The sequence below is a fragment of the Triticum dicoccoides genome, chromosome 2B (assembly GCF_002162155.2).
Source record: "Triticum dicoccoides isolate Atlit2015 ecotype Zavitan chromosome 2B, WEW_v2.0, whole genome shotgun sequence".
Taxonomy (NCBI): domain Eukaryota; kingdom Viridiplantae; phylum Streptophyta; class Magnoliopsida; order Poales; family Poaceae; genus Triticum; species Triticum dicoccoides.
The window spans coordinates 301,652,663-301,672,368 of record NC_041383.1 but is presented as its reverse complement, the minus strand read 5'-3'; the positions used below and the strand labels follow the sequence as shown (position 1 = coordinate 301,672,368).

The 19,706-nt window shown below is 47.4% G+C and overlaps 1 protein-coding gene across 1 annotated transcript in view; it reads left to right on the top strand.

The window, feature by feature from the left end:
* The first annotated feature begins 8,686 nt into the window (after window positions 1-8,686).
* LOC119363578 (peptidyl-prolyl cis-trans isomerase CYP21-4) overlaps window positions 8,687-19,706 on the top strand; it is a 33,014-nt gene continuing 21,994 nt past the window's right edge. The window contains exons 1-3 of the mRNA XM_037628946.1: window positions 8,687-8,836; window positions 9,118-9,323; window positions 9,464-9,503. Of these exons, the coding sequence (XP_037484843.1) occupies window positions 9,172-9,323; window positions 9,464-9,503 (192 nt within the window). The 5' untranslated portion in view covers window positions 8,687-8,836; window positions 9,118-9,171. The remainder of the gene's footprint in view (window positions 8,837-9,117; window positions 9,324-9,463; window positions 9,504-19,706) is intronic.

Here is a 19,706-nt window from a genome sequence, read left to right as displayed (position 1 = left end):
ACTACCTCACTCGCTAAGTGTTGTGGCTCCCTCCCTCCCTCAAGGATTCTCTCACTCATATGGTTGGTGGAGTCACTCAAATGGATCTCAACCTCACACAGGATGTGTGGCATGCTCTCATGTGTGGGGCTAGTGGTGGTCACACTCATCCTCTCATAGGAGATGCTCTCAATGTCACATATTGTGGAGTCACTCATGTCACTCATGTGGTGGTGTCTCTCCTCACATGACAAATGGGGCATCTTGACATATGTGGGTGTCGGAGAGATGTAGGTGCAAATGTCTCCATGCTTAACTCCTATCGCCGTCTTCGTGTTGTTGATGAAGTTCGTGCTCGTCGCCATAGCCGAAGGGGATGTCCCTTGCTCGACCGTCTTGTCACCGTCTTGGTGTGGGAGGCCCATATGATGTGGCACCTCGTAGCTCGTCTCCCTGACCAAAGAGGAATTTCCCATGCCCAGTCATCTTCCTTGAGGGGCTTCCGAAGATGGACGTGTCGCCCTCGCTCGTAGGTGGTCACCTCGTTGTTGAAGATGTTGATGTAGGCGAACTCGTGGGAAGTAGGCATAGATGTCGTGCATCCAAAGGTGAAGATGCCTTGATAGCACTTGGCAAATATGTCGAAGTGGTTGTTGTAGTCGTAGCTCCGTCTTGGTGGTGCTCATCTCGCGGTCTTCTCTTTTGCTCATGAAGCTTTGACTTGCCATGAAGTAGGGCTTGTTGGGACTTGTGCATTTGTGCTTGGCGAGCATCTTCATGATGATGTTGTCGTTGTCGTGCTTGAGCTTGTAGTAGATGTCGTTCGTCGTCATCATGCACATGATACTTGGAGGTGACTTGCCCTTCATGACGATGTGGATCACGAACGTGATGGTGGTCACCATGTAAATGTGGACTTGGACGAACTGCGCTTGTATCGCTTGGGAGCTCCAAAGATGATCGACTTGGTCGCCGCCGCCTTGAAGATGACGAAGAGGAAGTAGACTTGATTAAGGCCCGAATCTCCTCCATCTTTGCATCTTGCTCCTCCTTGTGTGCGAAAAGCTTGTTGTCGATGTTGTCCATTTTCTTTGCTTTGGAGTGTCGAATGTCGATGGAGAGGTTCTCGATGCTCTCTCGCAATCTTGATTGTGCGCCTTGCATTTATCGTTGTAGATTGAAGATTGACGATTTGGTGATGTAGTTGCTCACGCTGTTGTTGTTGTCAAAAACCGAAGATGAAATGCCTTTCCTATCCATCACAAGACTCGACCAAATATGAGTGGAAGAAAGGAGAGAACTATACCAAATGTACCTTGACCGATGTTGAAAATGGATCAATGATCACTCAATGATGTAACAAGGAAATAGCACAATTGGTACCGATCTCGTCAATTCCTCACACCTACGCAAATAAGGCTTATGGTGGAGCTCAGTGAGGATAGTGGCACAAAAAAAATGATGCAAACAAGAGTCAATAATGTTGAAGAAGATTCACAAATTCGAAAGTGAAACAAGTAGACCAATAGCAATATGAGTCACACGGAAACACACACACGGATAGATAAATGGGGTCGTGCAACCAAGGAATGAGCTCAAAATGTGGAATCCAAGGAAAATGCTCTTGTTGCACAACTCTAGAGAGACGCTAGCACGATTGCTCAATAGTCGGATACGACACTTGTGCACAACCTATAGGAGACAAAAATGCAACGACTTCTATCCCAAGTATGCTACGTATGCATGGTTCCCGGTGTTTCACAAGATGATCCAAGATGATCGGATATGACAATCTTATATGCAATGTGGAATGATGCTATGGCACTTGCTTACAAGCTCCTTTGCTCTCTCTTTTTATTTGCTTAAAAGCTTATTCGTTTTTTTGTATGGCCACTTTTGCACAATGCACAAACCAACATAGCAATAGTGTATATGCGGGAACAAACTTGTGACACAAGATATGATATGATAGCAAGAAGATACCAATATGATATGGTATGTATGCAATGGAAGGTGTAGACCAATGAATAACGTTGCCGGCAATACTCAAATGGCTAGTCTCGATAGGCAAGTGACGCAAAATGGGCTAGAGGTTATTAATGCAATGGCAAGGGGAATATACAATGGTGTCGTCGAGGTTACCGTCCTCGGCGATGACGAGAGGCGGTGTTGCCGAAGTCGACCCGTTCCTAGTCAGCCGAAACACCCTAGGAAACGGAAAAACCGCAAACTCAAAATCTCCAAAGGCAAATGTCAAATGGTGGTAGCGGAAAAGCGGGGGTGGTTTGCACTCGGCAATGCGGAGGTGGAATGATGGGCTATACATGTGTCAGAGTTGAAGTTGCCATCCCTAAGTAGCCGAAACACCTTAGGAGACACAAGCCACAACTCAAACAAGCTCAAACAAAATTGGGTTAAGTTGGGTTGTCGGAATGTATGGGGGGTAGGTTATGCGGAAGTGGTGGTGGTGGTTGATGAAGAAGTAACCGTCCCTAAGTAGCCGAGACACCTTAGGAGACTCGAATCACTACTCAAGCAACCACTAATGCTATGGCAAGCAAAATGGGTTAGATTGCGGAAGTCGGTGGTGTGTAGCGGATGATGTGGTGGAAGCCCTAGGCAAAGATGCCAAAACTCAAAAAATTTGATGGAGTCATTGGAAGTATTTTTGTGTGATGGGGGATGTCAATAGCTTCAAAATGAGCTAAAGAATGTCAAAATCAGAGTTCGGATGAATTAGTTATGGCCGAAACAAAAATCAGTTGAAGTCAGTTTTCACAGGGGTCGGACGTCCGATAAGGGTCGGACGACTGGTGGCTGAAGCGCGGGACGGACGTCCGAAAATGGCTGGAAATCCGATGTTTTGGTACTGGATCGGGGGTGTCGGACGTCCGGTAAGTGTCGGTCGTCCGATGGTTCCAGGGGCTCCGAACGTCCGGAAAAACATCGGTCGTCCGGTGGGTCGGGGTCAACTCGAGATCCGAGTTTCGGGACGCAATTTTGGGCGGAAAATAGAGATTTAGGGGTCAAAATTGATGAGATTTCGTGGATGAAAAGTGGGGAAGCTTGGGGAGATGCTATATCCACTCGAAACCAAGCAAATACATGGATCAAAATCAACAAAACTTCATCAAACCAACAAATCACAAAAAAGGGGCTATATTTGGTGGGGATTTTCGAATTTAGGACGAAATCAAGCAAAAGAAGGCTAGAAACAAGGGGTAGGGGCTCCAAATTCGTGATCAACCTTGCTCTAATCCAAGATGATGTAGGGTAGAACCCTAGATGCCCGATCTTTCACGATTGGAGGGGATCCTACGAAGAACATGAGGGGAAAAACAAGGGGAAACACAAGAGAAATCACTCAACCAACAAGATCCGGTCACACATATGCTAGATCCTCGGAACACAAAGAGTGATACACGATTCAAGGTCAACAAAGGACGATACAAAAGGTCTTCTCTGTGAGGAGGTCTTGAAGGGTCTTCCCATGATGGGGTCTTGAATCTGCTTGGGGGATCTTCTCCGAAGAGGTCGTGAGCTCCGAGGAGAAGTAACCAAGTGGATGAGCAAAGTTCTATCTCAAATATGAGATATCACAATGCTAACCCTAACTAGGAGGATGTAGGGGGGTATTTATAGTCTAGGTCCATGAAGGGGTAAGTGGGAGAGGGATACATGGGCCTCGGGCCCGATCTCTGTGCGCAGACAGGCGTCAGACGTCCGACGGCTGTCGGTCGTCCGGTCGCTCGCGGGCGTCCGATCGTCTGGAAGTCTTCGAACTTCCGATGTTTTGGCTCTGCTCCGATAGTGTCGGATGTCCGGTCAGGGTCGGTCGTCCGGGTGCTGATGAGTGTCGGACGCCCGGTGTCGGGCGGTCGTCCGGGCGCTATAGGTTGCCTCAGCTGGAGTCGATCTGGCTGGTGAAGTCTCCAGGCGTTGGACGTCCGGAGATCGTCGGTCGCCCGGAGGTCGTCGAACATTCGAGAGTTGTAGCTTCCTGGCAGCTCTTCCTCTTGTTCCTCGCGCTTGGTGTCCTCGCCGTCTTGTCCAATGCTTGTAGATGTTCCATGTCCTTCCTCTTGGTTCCTGGTCATGCATAGCACATATGTTTGAGGTAGTAGCCATGTCTCACATGTGGAAAGTGACAATTCAGAGAGGAGCGAGTTCACCTTGTGTCCAACGGCGTATGTTTGAGGTCTCGTCATATGTCCTCTTGGGGTTTGGAAAGTAGTCGGAGTGTACATGAGGATGAACGTGGGATGCTCCGCATCACTTTCCTTTGCTTATCTATTACTATTTAATGACATGTTTGTTCCCTAACGAGTTATTTCCTGTGGAAATCAGGGATATGATAGGGGGTTGTGAGGATGTTGTTTACTGTGAACTGCAACTTTTTTTGTTGGTGGAGTTTCTCGAGCATTGCTTAACTTTAATGATACACTACTCAGCAGGGTGGCTTGAGAGCAGCAGGGTTAGATCTCCAGACGGCTCTTGGTTGCGATAGGAGGAGATGTAGGGGAGGGTGAGGAGGGCAACAACGGGGTGAAGGAGCAGCCCGGCGAGGAGTGCAAGCAGCAAGAGGTTTTGCACATTCTCTTTCCGTGTTCTGCTTCTGCCTTTTTTCTTCATCTCATCATTGACAAATTCATTGTTTATGTGTGTATCTATTCTCTCCCTTTTTATTCTCATGAACTGATTTGTGTACAGGGTAAGCTTATTCTTCTCTCTAGAATTCATGGATGGATTAATGGACTTGATTATATGGTTTATTAAGTCCACCTCAAGGGACAAAGTTTGCACCTGTTGACTGATTTTATTGGAAATCTTACAAAAAAATATATGATGTGATCTGTCTGCTTCCACATGGCCATTATTGGTCCAAGTACTGTATTGTTTCATGTCCTTTGTTGCAGTTTGTAGCTTAGATTTTTAAGACTGGGCACTCGAGTGTTGTCTGTTATGGCTGATTGATGTTGTTGGCGACCTTGAGATCAGACTAATTCATGCATTCAATAGTTCCAGTACAGAGTATGTGTGCAATGAAGTAAATGGGTGAGCACTATATGGTAGTAGAAAGTTTCTCTTGAATTTTGTACCGCATTCAAATTATCATCCAGAAAATGTGTATGTTGTTTCTCGATAGGTACATATGCAAATTTGTATTTGTTGGTAGTTTGTTGCTTCTCGCAGCATCCCGAGCACATATGTGAGGCTATGTGAGTCCTTTTTGGTGTAATGAACTGATGATGAGAGGAATATGATAGACCGACCAATTGTACAGTGTGAACACAATTGTTGGTACGTTTTGAAGTTTTTTCTCCAAAGTGGCGTATTAATTAATTGGTCCTGCACACCTTAATTAGGATTGATATTTCATTTTTGTTCACCTTTAGATATACATTTTTTGCTTGGCCTGCTATATTTTCTTGAAGTAAACACTTTATTAGATCTGTTACAGTTAAAAATGCATGCTTGGAATATATAGCTTGCTAATCTGATGCTCCAGTATTTAGTTTGTAGTGTGATGTTCCGTGGTTCCGGATTGGGCACACCTCGTCATCATGGAAAGCATGAGTGGCTGGGTCTTCATGGTGGGGTGGAGCTGCAGGGGAGGGAAGGTTGCTGACAACAGGGGTAAGGAGGAGGCTGACGAGGAGGGCAAACAACAGGGGTAAGGGGCACGGCGAGCCCAGTAAGGGGAAAAAGCAGGGCGAGCGACTCCTGCAGGATGAAGGAGTAAGGGCAAGGCCTCGCGCATCTGCATGGTCAGTGGAGATGAAGTTCTTTTGGATTAATGCTTCTGCCTGATGAGTTCCTTTCCTTTTATGTCGCAGGCTGTACGATCTCCGCAGGTTGCTGCTTGTTTGTTCTGCCAGTGGGTTTGCTCACTTCCTTTTCTATTTAGTTACCGCATTCTTTTCTTTCCTATGTGTCATGGACATTAGCTTAGATTGTGTTAGTATTCAGGTTTTGGCACAGAGTTGTGTTCTATTTTGGCTCATGCTTGCTGCTTGCGTGATTGAACATCTGGTGGTTTGCCTGATTAACCATTTGTGTGTAGTAGTATTCATTTTATCCTTGATCATGTGCGTATGTACTACTGAAGTAGTTTTAATTGATATAAAACATTTCATGTATTGCAGCTATTTGACTTTGACCAACCACATAGTCTACAAGGAACATCACGAGTAAATTACAATTTACCATCTGGAAAGTGCTTCCTATGCAGAATTGGTTAGCATTATCTCTAGATACACCATTTACTATTGAGTAGATAATTTACATGTTGCGATGGACTGAAGGTGATAATATATACTTATATGCCCATTCACAACTGCTATTATTTAACATGTTTCCTTTATATCCCAAAGGTGTGCATGTATGTTTTGTTCCTTACATACATCCATAAAGATGACAATCATTAAAATAGATGCTTCGGTTATGTAGAACTATGTGAGCTTACTGAGCATGGATGGCAGCTTGTGATATCCAATAAGCTTGGGACTTATGTTAGTGCTCTAGCTGAAATGTAAATTCTATCAAAAAATATGACAAAACAAGCTTTTTGTATGAATTTAAGTATTTGGTTGATGCCCTTAATACTGCTTTGCTTTCATCTTTGGCAGGGTCTACCTAGGAAGGATTATGAGCAGAGAAAGGAGCTTGTGGCAAATGAGATCATACGAGGACTTGAAAAAAGTTTTTTCCTGGTCTTCTAGATTCACAGTCCTCAAGGGTATCCCTCTATGTCGAGATTTAAAAAATATTTTGAGTTATTTCATTTTGACTACTTCATGCTTGAACTTCGAATTGCTGGCTAAGCAGTCCTCGAAATTTAAAGGGAGCACGTGTAAGTCTGTAGTAATTGGCAATGCAAACATGATCAGCCTATTGATGATGCAGTACTTAATATGATGATTATCTGGTTTACTTGTTGTATTTTATTGCGCATAGTAGACCACCATGCATCACCAACCAGGTAAAACTATTACATCAGGGTGCTTTCATGAGCTAATTGCACAATTCTTTAAGCCATGCTCTGAACGTTAGTGGCCTTATTTAAGCTTTTGTAGGTTGTGGTGTCATGTGATGATTCCAAAGGATATCAAGCTTTAAACTAGGATCATTTGCAAAGCGGAAATATAGAGAATCGACATCTGAAGGTAAATAAATTGCTCAGTATGTTTATGTTCATATGATAAGTGAGCCATGTTTCTTGAGTGTAATGGTAGGATAAAGTTTGATTTTCTCTATACTATTCCAACTCGGTCCTGTCTCTAACTACAAAAACTTTATGTACGATTTTAATTCAACCTTGATTACTATTAGAATTTGGTGATGTGTATTGAATATGAAAATAGGGCCAAGTACTGCTATGGTGTATATCCTATTGAGTTTTCAGGGGTCTTTAATGCTCACTATTGATCTCTTTTGTTCAGGGAAGGAACATGCGGAATATAACGGCCAAACAAGGAAGGGACATGAGGCTGTAATATCATTTTTGTTCCCATTTCTTTTAGGAAGTCACAACTAGGAGTGGTGGGTGGAAATATAACTGCCAGTTAGCACTTTTATGTTTTTCTGAAAGAACTGTGAGCTAGCGTTAGTTTCTTTTCCTGGTTCATAATCGGTATGTACAGTTACCACACAATCACGATCACCAATCTTTACAACTGTCTAAATCGTGTGATTCAAAGTAGAACCCATATGATTGCCACTGATGCTTGTAATGCGTTATCTGCAGTATATCTCAATTTCAATGTGACATGTCCTGTATGTATATGTTAACTTAAGATTTTTGTCAACCTTTACGTTATCAGTTTTCATATTTTTTTTGCTTGCTTCGATCCTTCAAATTTCGTGGTTGTTAGCAATACCGACTTTGTTATCTTCACAAAATGTACAATTCCATAGTAAGGCAGAAACTTGAAATTTTCTTATCATAGGTGTACATTCTAACTATGCTAGTGACCTCTTTCATTTGTCTATGTAACAACCATATGCATAAATAGTTGAAAATGGTGTCCAAATGTTGCATTTTCCAGTTGATTCTTACCATGCACCTAAATTATTTCTAAAACTTTAAAAATGTTAAAGAAACCCCAACCGTTTCAAACACTCAGGTTTGAATTTGGACCCGGCACCATTTGGCTCTATATGTTACCCAGATAAGATAAAAAATATGCATGCTTAATCATATTTTTTAAAGATAAATTATCCTTCTTTTTTCCGTCTTAAAGGGTTTGAATTAGTACCCAAATGGTTGCTAAAACCTACTTCTACTAACGAAGTTAAATATTTTTAGAACACTTCAGATTTGTCACACTTGCCCAAATATAAAGTTATTGAAAAATATAAATATTTTCAACGTGCACATCGTTTCAAATGGGTCTATTTGTATGTGTTTGCCCATGCATATATTTTGTTTTAAATAGGATTCTATACTATTAAGATATATGTGTATATTCATATCATTGTACACGACAATTCATTGTGTTTCCTATTAAAAGGATTAAGCCATGAAAATTATTTTCATCGTGGGCATAACTTTAGCGTGTCTCTGCGCAATTTGGCGCAACGGGTTTACTAGTATCATTTAAGGCCGACTCACTTGGCCCATTGCCCTCGACTTTTTGGGCCGGGTCAGGGACCCGACGGGCCGACCCGTCCCATTCCCATCTTGACGTCCGAGCTTCCCCTTTGGCTGCCGCCGGGCCGTCACCCCAAACACCTCGATCCTGCCCCCAACCTCCGCACTCCTTGCCCCAACACCCCCGACTCTCGCGCGCGTGGCCGACATCGCCGTTCGTGCTGTCTCCACCCCGCCCGCAATCTTTGGCCATCGGGGTTTGAGGTACGAGCTTGTTTTCATCCGTTGATTAGTTAAATCCCACTGTAGCCTACAGTTTCTTGGTTTGCCGGTGCACGCCCGCGCACCATCTAGTCTAGATCCGCTCTGACCTAGGATTAAATGGTAGCGTGCTGAATAATGTACAGTTATTTGCTTCTTCTTTTTTCCTGTTTGACTTGTGCACTAGTAGTTTGGCGAGATTGTTGCACGCTCATTTGCATATGTTATTTGTTTTTTGGTTCCCAGCTGTAGCTGGTCATGAAACAAAATGTCTTTTTTTCCAGTCCTAGACAAAGAAGAATCCCCTAGAGAGAGCTGTTGTCCTGCGCGAGTAGCAGATGGCGAGGATAAAGCCGAAACAGTTGCTAATTCAGAGCAAGACGAAGAAGGGTCCATCGCGAATCAGTTATTCTAGCATCATCACCTGGAACCTGATCGTCGTCTTGGTTGTGCTATCTCTCTATGCAACTTACAGGCATTGGCATCACAGGTTGGTGCCCCTTTTAAGAAAGAACTTTATTGTAATATACTTGTAGTCTGAGGTGTCCCATAACTCATGGACCTTTTTTGCTTTGGTTGTTCGCTAATTTCTTTCATGTCCCTCTGTTGATAAGCTCTAACGCTTCACAGGCCGGCCTTCGAGGCTGAAATGGATCTTCCTCGGGCTGAGGTACACTAGACAATCTAGTGCATGACACACATGCTCTTGTTGAATCCCCAAGTGGTTACTCTTTTATGCTAATAATAACATGACATCAATCACGACCATGCTATCACTATAATTTCTGTATCACTCTGCTCTTCTTGTCTTATTGAATCTCTTAAGTAGTTTTTTCTTTTTGTCAATAGCATGACATCAGTCACGGGCATGCTGTCTCCATATTTTTCCAATTCATTTCCTAACTTTTAATCCCTTTCCTTTTGATAATAGTTACTGTTGATTTTTTTCTTTGTTATGTATATCTCCATATTTTTCCGAGGAAGGGGAACCTTGGTGCAGCGGTAAAGCTGTTGCCTTGTGACCGCGAGGTCATGGGTTCAAGTCCTGGAAACAGCCTCTTGCAAAAATGTAGGAAAAGGCTGCGTACAACAGACCTAAAGTGGTCGGACCCTTCCTCGGACCTTGCGCAAGCGGTAGCTACGCGCACCGCGCTGCTCTTTTTTTTTGTGTGTGTATCGCATTCTACTAGCTGAATGCCTATCCAATATCCAATGCCAAAACCAAGACCCCAAGTGGCGCTGTCGATCCACCACGACCGCGTCCACATGGGAAGCGCCCAACCGATCAAGAGCCTGGTGATTGGTCCAAGGTGGCAGGAGCACAACGACGCTCCTTCTGGCTCAACCAGGAGTCGAACGGCGTCGCGCTATGCCTCCCACACCATGCCAGGAACGGTGGCCGAAGCAATGGCGAGAGCTCGGCTATTGCTGTACTTTCCCCCAGCAGCAGACAAGATGGATGAATAGAGAGCTACCATCCAAAGCCTCATCGGGTTTGCTGAAGCCAATAAGTCACAACGTGCGGAGCCTTCGCGACGCCCGCAGGCGACACCGGCAACCCCCGCTGGTGTCCAAGTTGAGAGGACTACGCCCACGGTGCAGTCCCCTCCGCGGCAGCCCACCCAAGGGCAACCACGGCAGGCTCAGCAAGCCCAGGTCGTCGACGAGCCTGACGAGGTGTCAATGGCCTAGTCTGACCCACAACTCCAGCGGGATCAACGCCAAGTGTTGAAAGACAGGAGGAAGACGCCCGCGTCACCATGGAGTGGCGCTTCGAGGCACACAGTCAATCAGACAGGCGTAATGGACCCGATGTTGACGAACCCACGCCCAATGTTGGCGGGTATTTGCCTTACGAGGTAGGGTGCCCCGCCTTCACTCGCGAGCTGGGGCAAGTCCGTTGGCCGTCGTCCGCACCTTCAAACCTGACCTCCCGGAGAAGTATGACGAAAAATTGAACCCGCCAGAGTTTTTGGGCATCTATACGATTACCGTTCAAGCTGCCGAGGGAAGAGATGGGAAAGTGCTTGCCAACTACTTCCCGTTGGCCCTCAAACCTAATGTGAGGTCTTGGCTGATGCACTTGCCGGAAGATTCCATTTCTTCATGGGCTGACTTGTGCAATGATTTCGTTGGCGCCTTTACATGCGGCCATCACGAACCAGGACAGCCCAGTGACTTGCAGGCCCTTCTACAAAAGGAAGGGGAGAGTTTGTGTAAGTATCCGCAGAGATTCAGTCGGGTGCACCGCAACATTCCCAAGATACATCCGACAGATGTGATTGCCGCATTCCACACGAATGTGCGCAACCGAAGGATGCGTGCCAAGATGAATGTTCGGTTACCAAAGACCGTCAATGAACTCTACACGTTGACGGACAAGTGTGTTCGTGCTGACGAGGGGAGAAGACTTCCAGGGGAGGAGGTTGGTGTCGAAGTCGATTCAGAAGACGACGACGCCACCCCTAGGAAGAGGAACAAAAAGTGCAACAAGAAGCGTGAAGGGAAGGCATTGATGGCCGTAGAGAGCTCCGGTGATCTTAGCGCCGACAAGAAAGCAAAGACTGAGACACCTGGCAAGGAAGCTGCTACTTGCGTTGATTGCCGGGCGGCAGCGGCAATTGAGAAAAACGGTAAATTTGACGGGCCATACTACAAGATCCATAGACCAAGGGCCACGACCTCCAAGATTGCAAACAAGTCGAACAACTGGTCGAGAAGCAGAAGGCTGAATATGAAAGGCATGATAAGGAGAGAGGCCAGGATGGCGCTGGCGGGAAAGGCCGTGGTGGCCGCAATGGTCGTCGCGGCAAAATTGATCGGTAGAAGGAAAAGCCCGCCAGGGGCCGTGAGAAAAACGAAAGTGAAGATGACAGTGAAGAGGAGGATGATGAAACCAGTGAATAGGAATTTCAGAAGGCTATCGAGGCAATGTGTGTTGACTCAACGGGGGCGCATCCTTGCACTCCTCTCACCGCCAACTCAAGTAGTGGGCGCGTGAAGTCAATGCGGCAGAGCCAGTAGCGAGCGCTCGAGAACCACTCAGGTGGTCCAGCACGACCATCAATCTTGACATTGAGGATCATCTGGATTGCACCACTGCGGTTGGATGCTTGCCACTGTTGGTTTCAACAACAATCCGGAACCTCAAGGTTACAAAGATGTTGGTTGACGGCGGAGCGGGGTTGAATTTGATTTCCCCTGATGTGCTTAAGAAACTTCAAATTCCTGACGAAGACCTGAAAAAGACTGGCACTTTCCAGGGGATCAACCAAGGAAGGAGCCAGCCAAAGGGAAAGATTACTTTACCAGTGACGTTTGGCGGGGAACTAAACTTTAGGACTGAGAAGGTTGTGTTCGATGTTGTCGAGCTTCCCCTGCCATTCAACAGAATCCTTGGTCGTCCAGCTTTGGCCAAGTTGATGGCGGCGTCCCATTACGCGTATAACGCCTTGAAGATGTCGGGCCTTATGAAGTCATCTCCATCCCGTCAGATAAGAGGGGATGCAGTTATATGCGTCGACAAGATGTATAGAGATGCGGTAGCAGCTGAGGCCGTCAAGGCCCCAACTCCCGCCAGGGAGGAAAGAAGGTTAAGAAAGCTGGCAAGGACACTGACAAGGACCCCGGGAAGCGTGCCTCTTCGGAGTGTGCCGCACCCGGCAGCGGCTTGCCGAAAAGTTCGACTAGCAAGAAATCCAAGGTTGCTCCTCCTGCAACGAAGAAGGTTCCGGCGAGGCAGGATGGCATTGATGGTACCTTCACCATTAGTGCCACCCTTGATGACAGATAGGAAAGCGCACTTGTTGCCTTCCTGCGGGCGAATGTCGATGTGTTTGCATGGCAACCATCTGACATCCCCAGTGTTCCTAGGGAGGTAATCGAGCACCACCTTGCTGTCTGTCCTCATGCTCGTCCCGTCAAGCAGAAGGTCAGAAAGCAAGCCTTGGAGCGGCAACAGTTCATTGCCGAAGAGATTAAGAAACTTGAAGCAGCAGGCTTGGTCAGAGGAGTGTTGCACCCAACTTGGTTAGCAAATCTAGTGGTGGTGTGCAAGGCAAATGGGAAGTGGAGACTTTGTATTGACTTCACTGACTTGAACAAAGCATGTCCAAAAGATCCCTTCCCCTTACTGCGCATCGATCATATCGTCGACTCCACTTCGGGATGTGATTTGCTCTCCTTCCTTGATACATACTTCGGCTACCATAAGATCTTCATGGCTAAGGAAGACGAAGAGAAAACCCTGTTTATTACCCCATGTGGCACATACTGCTTTGTACGTATGCCTTTCGGGCTAAAAAGCGCCGGTTCTACGTTTGCGAGGGCTGTGGAGATTGGTTTTGAGCCTCAGCTACACAGAAACATAGAAGCCTACATGGATGATATAGTGGTCAAAACCAAGGACAAGTCCACGCTTATTGAAGATTTGGAAGAAACCTTAGCGAACCTGCGCAAGATCAATTTGAAGCTCAACCCAAAGAAATGTGTGTTTGGCGTTCCGTCCGGCAAGCTCCTTGTGTTCTTTGTGTCTCAGCGAGGGATAGAAGCCAACCCCAACAAGATCAAAGCAATAGAGCAGATCCAAGCCCCGAAAATCGTCAAGGATGTGAGGCGTCTGGCTGGCTGTGTTGCCGCACTGAGTAGGTTCATTTCAAAATCCGCCGAACGTGCCTTGCCGTTCTTCAAAATCTTGAAGAAGGCTGGCGTCGGTGTCAAAACCAGCAGATCTCAGGTAGGGGGGCCCAAGCTGTGCGTCTGAAGATCAATGGTAACAATGGAGAAGGGGCACAGTATTTACCCAGGTTCGGGCCCTCTTAATGGAGATAAAACCCTACTCTTGCTTAAATATATTTGAGGGTATAGGGGTTACAAGAGTCGACCTACCTTGAGATCGATTCGGCTAACCCTAAATAGCCAGCCTAGCAATGCTGTGATCCTGCCTCCGATCTAACCCTCTGGTTTATATAGACAGCGGAGGGGCTTAGGGTTGTACAAAGGCGGTTTTACAGAAAGGAATAGAATATCCGGACACATATACTTGCCATCCACGCATGTGAGAGTCCCAACCAGACACGAGAGATAATCTTCTGTCTTGTATCTTGACGGCCCATCAGTCCGGCCCACATCAATAGACCGGACGCTTGAGGACCCCCTAGTCCAGGACTCCCACTGTAGCCCCTGAACCTGTCTTCAATGATGATATATTCGGCGTTCAAATTGTCTTCAGCATTGCAAGGCGGGGTTCCTTAAAAAATATACATCGGCTTTCCTCTGTAAAAGAATTGTATTCGGCTTTTCGCAATAAACACAACCCTTAGCCGCGAAGGTAGGATATGCAAAAAGTGAGAATAGTGTCTTTTACCGACAACTTTTTCGACGAAGTGTCAGACTCGACCTTTCGGCATTTTGAACCGTTTTCACACCCCGCGTTCCGTGTTTTGAGGCCACGCCTCATTGGCACGTCCCGTCAAAACAGAGATCGCACCCACTTAATATGGGATTGCATATCAATGATATTTGGGTAATCCAATCGTTTGCGGCGCACGCCTTCATCGGGAATAGGCGAGATTCAAGGCACGAGTGGGGGGTGGTTGGTATTTTTACTGCCTATAAGAGGGCCAGGGACCCCTACTTTCCCCCCACGCCTTCACATCTCCTCAGCCTTCCAATCTCCCAAGCTCTCTGCGCCCGCAAAGTCTCCGTCTTTCTCACCACCACCACCACCCACTCTGACCATGGCCGGAGCTGGCTCCAAAGGCAAGTGGGAGGCCTCCTGCGTGACGGAGGAGAACATAGTAGATCTCTGAGTGCGGGGTACCTCGCCGTTGATATCTGTTAGAGTTATAATATAAGTCATGTACCCCTTTGTATTTATCCCGTTGTGTAAGGGGTTTCCTGCATATGTTCCACACCTGTGTATATATATATCGGCCTGTGGCCTCATGGGAATACAAGTTGCTTATTCCTAACATGGTATTAGAGCTAGGTCAATCTTTTGCATGCTGCAACTCGTGTGATTGATCCTTCTCTCATGCTCCCGACCGAAGTCTTCCTTGATCTCTTTCTCCTCCCCGTTCCGCTGTAGATCGAAGCCGTCTCCAACCGCTTTTGGTTCCCGTGGGATCGAAGCGCTGCAGGCCCCGCTCCAGATAGGTTGTTCCTATGAGATTGAAGCGCTCCAGGCCCCGCTCCAGATCGAAGACCACGACCTCCCGTGATCTAAGCGATGTAGGCCCACCAAAATCGCCTCCAACCGCCGGGCCTCCAGTTGACCCAGTCGCCGGATCCCGTCGCCCAGCTGCTCGATTCTGCATCGCCGGCTTCAAGTGACGAGGCGGCCGACCCGCTTGACTTCCAGGACGAATCCTGCTGCCGAGCTGCTCCTCTTCCTGCTCGCCACCGCCTTCCAAATCGGATCCTGCCGCCCAGCTGCTCGATTCTGCCCTTCAGATCGGATCGGGCTTACACGTAGTCGTTGACAAAAAAAATGTCTACTGCATCGGGCTATGTTGCTGTCCCTCGTTGTTCGGTGATCTTCGATGGTACTAACTACACCGAGTTCATTGGCTTCATGCGCATTCACATGCGTGGCATCCGTCTCTGGGGTGTTCTTTCTGGCGAGGTCTGCTGTCCGCCACGTCCAGTTCCTCCTGTGGCTCCCACTCCGCCGATCCCTCCGGCTCTTCCTGTGGATGCTAATCAGGCCGCCAAGGATGCGGCTAAGCTTGCTGATGAGGCTGCTGATCGTGCTTATGATGAGAAGTTTTTGGCTTATGAGGAGGCTCTTCAGACGTATCATGGTGCTCTGTCTGCTTACACCCAGTGGCTTGATGATGATGCTCGTGCTGCAGCTGTTCTCACTGCTAGTGTTCTGCCTCAGTTTGCCTCTGAGTTTCTGGGCCTTCCTACTGTCTTCGAGATGTGGACTCGCCTTCGTCAGCGCTGTGAGCCCTCTGGTGATGCCTTATACCTCTCTGTGGTCCGTCAGGAGCATGCTCTTCAGCAGGGTGACTCTACTGTTGATGACTTCTATGCACAGAGTTCTGCTATCTGGCGCCAGCTTGATTCTCTCCGCAGTGCTGGTTGTCGTACTTGTCACTGTTGCCAGGCTGTCCAGGCTGATTTGGAGTTTCATCGCGTCTACGAGTTCCTGTCTAGGCCCCGTAAGGAGTTTGAGCCTCGGCGTGCTCAGTTGTTTGCTCGTGGCCGTATTTCTCTCATGGAGGCGCTTTCTGAGATTCGTGCTGAGAAGACTCGCTTACGTGGTGCTGGTTTGCTGGAGGTTCCCTTGTGCTTGCTGCTCGGGCTCCTTCTACGCCACCTGCTGCACCGACCCCTTCTCGCTCGAGTGCTCCGCCGCTCTTGCCCACTCCTTCTGAAGGCCCAGGTCGCCCCCGTCCACATTGCGACTACTGCAACAATGATGGTCATATTGAGTCCCAGTGCTAAATGAAGAAGAAACATCTACGCAAGGCGCGATCATCTTCAGGGACTTTGTCCTCTACCTCGACAGCTTCAGCCATCGCTTTGACTAAGCAGGATATTCTGAGACTTAAGCGTCTGCTTGCTGCTTCGGGTTCTTCCTCGACGGGTACTGCTGGCTCTGTGACTGATGCTTCCCGCACTGAGCAACCACCTTCTACACAGTCAGGTACATCCCCATGGGTTCTGGACTCTGGAGCTTCTTTTCATATGTCTTCTCATTCTTCCACTCTGTCCTCTCTTCGATCGCTTGATTCTCCTGTTCATGTGCTCACTGCTGATGGTACTCCTCTTTCTGTCGTTAGTAGAGGCAATCTTACCACTCCTTATTCTATTCCTGATGTTGCTCATGTTCCTCGACTTACCATGAATCTGTTTTCTGTTGGTCAACTTACTGATTCTGGTTGTCGCGTCATCCTTGACGATGACTCTTGTTCTGTCCAGGACCGTCGCACGCACACTCTGGTTGGGGCTGGCCCTCGCCACCGTGATTCTCAGGGTCTTTGGGAGTTGGACTGGCTTCATGTTCCTTCTGCTGCCACCACTATCGCCAGTTCCTCCGCTTCGGTCGCCTCAGCTACTAGTTCCTTCCAGCAGTGGCATCATCGACTTGGTCATCTGTGTGGTTCTCGTTTGTCGTCTTTAGGTCATCGAGGTCTTCTGGGGTCTGTCTCAGGAGATGTCTCTTTAGAGTGTCAGGGTTGTCGTCTTGGCAAGCAGATTCAGTTACCATATTCACATAGTGAGTCAGTGTCTAAGCGTCCTTTCGATTTAGTCCATTCTGATGTATGGGGTCCGGCTCCCTTCGCTTCGAAAGGGGGTCATAAATACTATAATATTTTCATAGATGACTTCTCTCGTTACACATGGCTTTATTTCATGACTTCTCGTAGTGAGGTGTTGTCTATTTATAAGTGTTTTGCTGCCATGGTTCATACTCGGTTCTCTTCACCCATTCGTGTGTTTCGTGCTGACTCCGCTAGCGAGTATATCTCTAAGATGTTGCGTGGTGTTCTTGCTGAGCAAGGAACTCTCTCTCAATTCTCTTGTCCTGGTGCTCATGCTCAGAATGGTGTGGCTGAGCGAAAGCATCGTCATCTTCTTGAGACGGCTCGTGCATTGATGATTGCTGCCTCTCTCCCGCCTCATTTTTGGGCTGAGGCCGTTTCCACCTCCACCTATCTCATCAATCTACAGCCTTCCGCTGCTCTACAGGGTGGTGTTCCTTTCGAGCGTCTTTTTGATCGTTCTCCCGATTATTCAATGCTTCACTTGTTTGGTTGTGTCTGCTATGTTCTTCTTGCCCCTCGTGAACGCACCAAACTGACCGCTCAGTCTGTTGAGTGTGTCTTCTTAGGCTACAGTGATGAGCATAAGGGCTATCGTTGTTGGGATCCTATCGGTCGTCGGATGCGTATCTCTCGAGACGTGACTTTTGATGAGTCTCGTCCCTTCTACCCACGCCCATCTTCCTCGACCTTTTCAGTGGAGGATATCTCTTTCCTCACCTTCCCTGATTCACCTATCACCCCCATTGATCCTTTGCCTACATTTCGCTCCCTCTGCTTCTCCACCTCTAGTCGATTTGCCGCCACCATCTTCCACGATCTCCTCGCCTAGCATGTCACCAGATTCTACACTTCATCTCCGGCAACTTCTTCGTCGCCACCCCCCGATTCTACCTTGGCGATTCCTCCTCCCATTGTTCCATCTTTTCCTCAGTGTTACACTCGTCGTTCACGTCCTGTGGATGCCTCTGTTGATGTGTCGTCATCCTCGTCTCAGCCTACTTATGGCTTGCGTTCTCGTCCTCGTCCACTTGTTGATCGCTTTGGATTTCCCACCGCTGGTGCTGCTGTTCTTGAGCCGACTTCTTATCGTCAGGCTGTTGTCCATCCTGAATGGCAGTTTACGATGGCAGAGGAGATTGCTGCTCTTGAATGCACTGGTACGTGGGATCTTGTTTCCCTTCCTCCCAGAGTCCGTCCCATCACTTGTAAGTGGGTCTACAAGGTTAAGACTCGCTCCGATGGTTCTCTTGAGCGTCACAAAGCTTGTCTTGTGGCTCGTGGTTTTTAGCAGGAGCATGGTCGTGATTATGACGAGACTTTTGCTCCTGTGGCCCATATGACCATTGTTCGTACACTTCTTGCCGTCGCCTCTGCACGCCACTGGTCTATATCTCAGCTTGATGTTAAGAATGCCTTTCTTAATGGTGAGCTGCGTGAGGAGGTGTACATGCAGCCACCACCTGGGTATTCTGTTCCTGATGGCATGGTATGTCGTCTTCGTCGCTCTCTCTATGGCCTTAAGCAAGCCCCTCGCGCCTGGTTTGAGCGTTTTGCCTCTATGGTGACTGTCGCTGGTTTTTCAGCCAGTGCTCATGATCCAGCATTGTTTATTCACCTTTCTCCTCGTGGTCGGACTCTTCTTCTCTATGTTGATGACATGATCATCACTGGGGATGACCCCGAGTATATTGCCTTTGTAAAGGCCCGTCTTAGTGAGCAGTTTCTTATGTCTGATCTTGGACCTCTTCGCTACTTTCTTGGGATTGAAGTCTCTTCTACCTTTGATGGCTTTTTTATATCCCAGGAAAAGTATATCCAGGATCTTCTTGCTCGTGCTGCTCTTACTGACGAGCGCATTGTTGAGACTCCTATGGAGCTCAATGTTCACCTCCGTGCTACTGATGGTGATCCCCTGCCTGACCCGACGCGTTATCGTCATCTTGTTGGCAGTCTTGTCTATCTAGCTGTCACTCGTCCGGACATCTCTTATCCGGTTCATATTCTTAGTCAGTTCGTCTCCGCTCCCACATCGGTTCACTATAGTCATCTCCTTCGTGTTCTCCCATATCTTCGGGGCATGATCTCTCACCGTCTATTCTTTCCCCGCTCCAGTTCTTTACAGCTTCAAGCCTATTAGGATGCTACGTGGGCTAGTGATCCTTCAGATCGCTGTTCACTTTCTGCTTACTGTGTTTTTTTGGTGGTTCTCTCATTGCCTGGAAGACGAAGAAACAGATTGCAGTTTCCCGTTCGAGTGCAGAGGCTGAGTTGCGAGCGATGGCTCTTTTGACGGCAGAGGTGACTTGGTTATGGTGGTTACTTCAAGATTTTGGTGTTTCTGTCACTACACCGACTCTACTCTTATCTGACAGTACAAGTGCTATTAGCATTGCGCGTGATCCTGTGAAGCATGAGCTCACCAAGCATATTGGTATTAATGCTTTCTATGTGCGCGCTGATGTGCAGGATCAGGTTATTGCTCTTCAATATGTGCCTTCCGAGTTACAGTTGGCGGATTTCCTGACGAAGGCCCAGACTAGAGCACAACATGGCTTTTATCTCTCCAAACTCAGTGTTGTTCATCCACCATGAGTTTG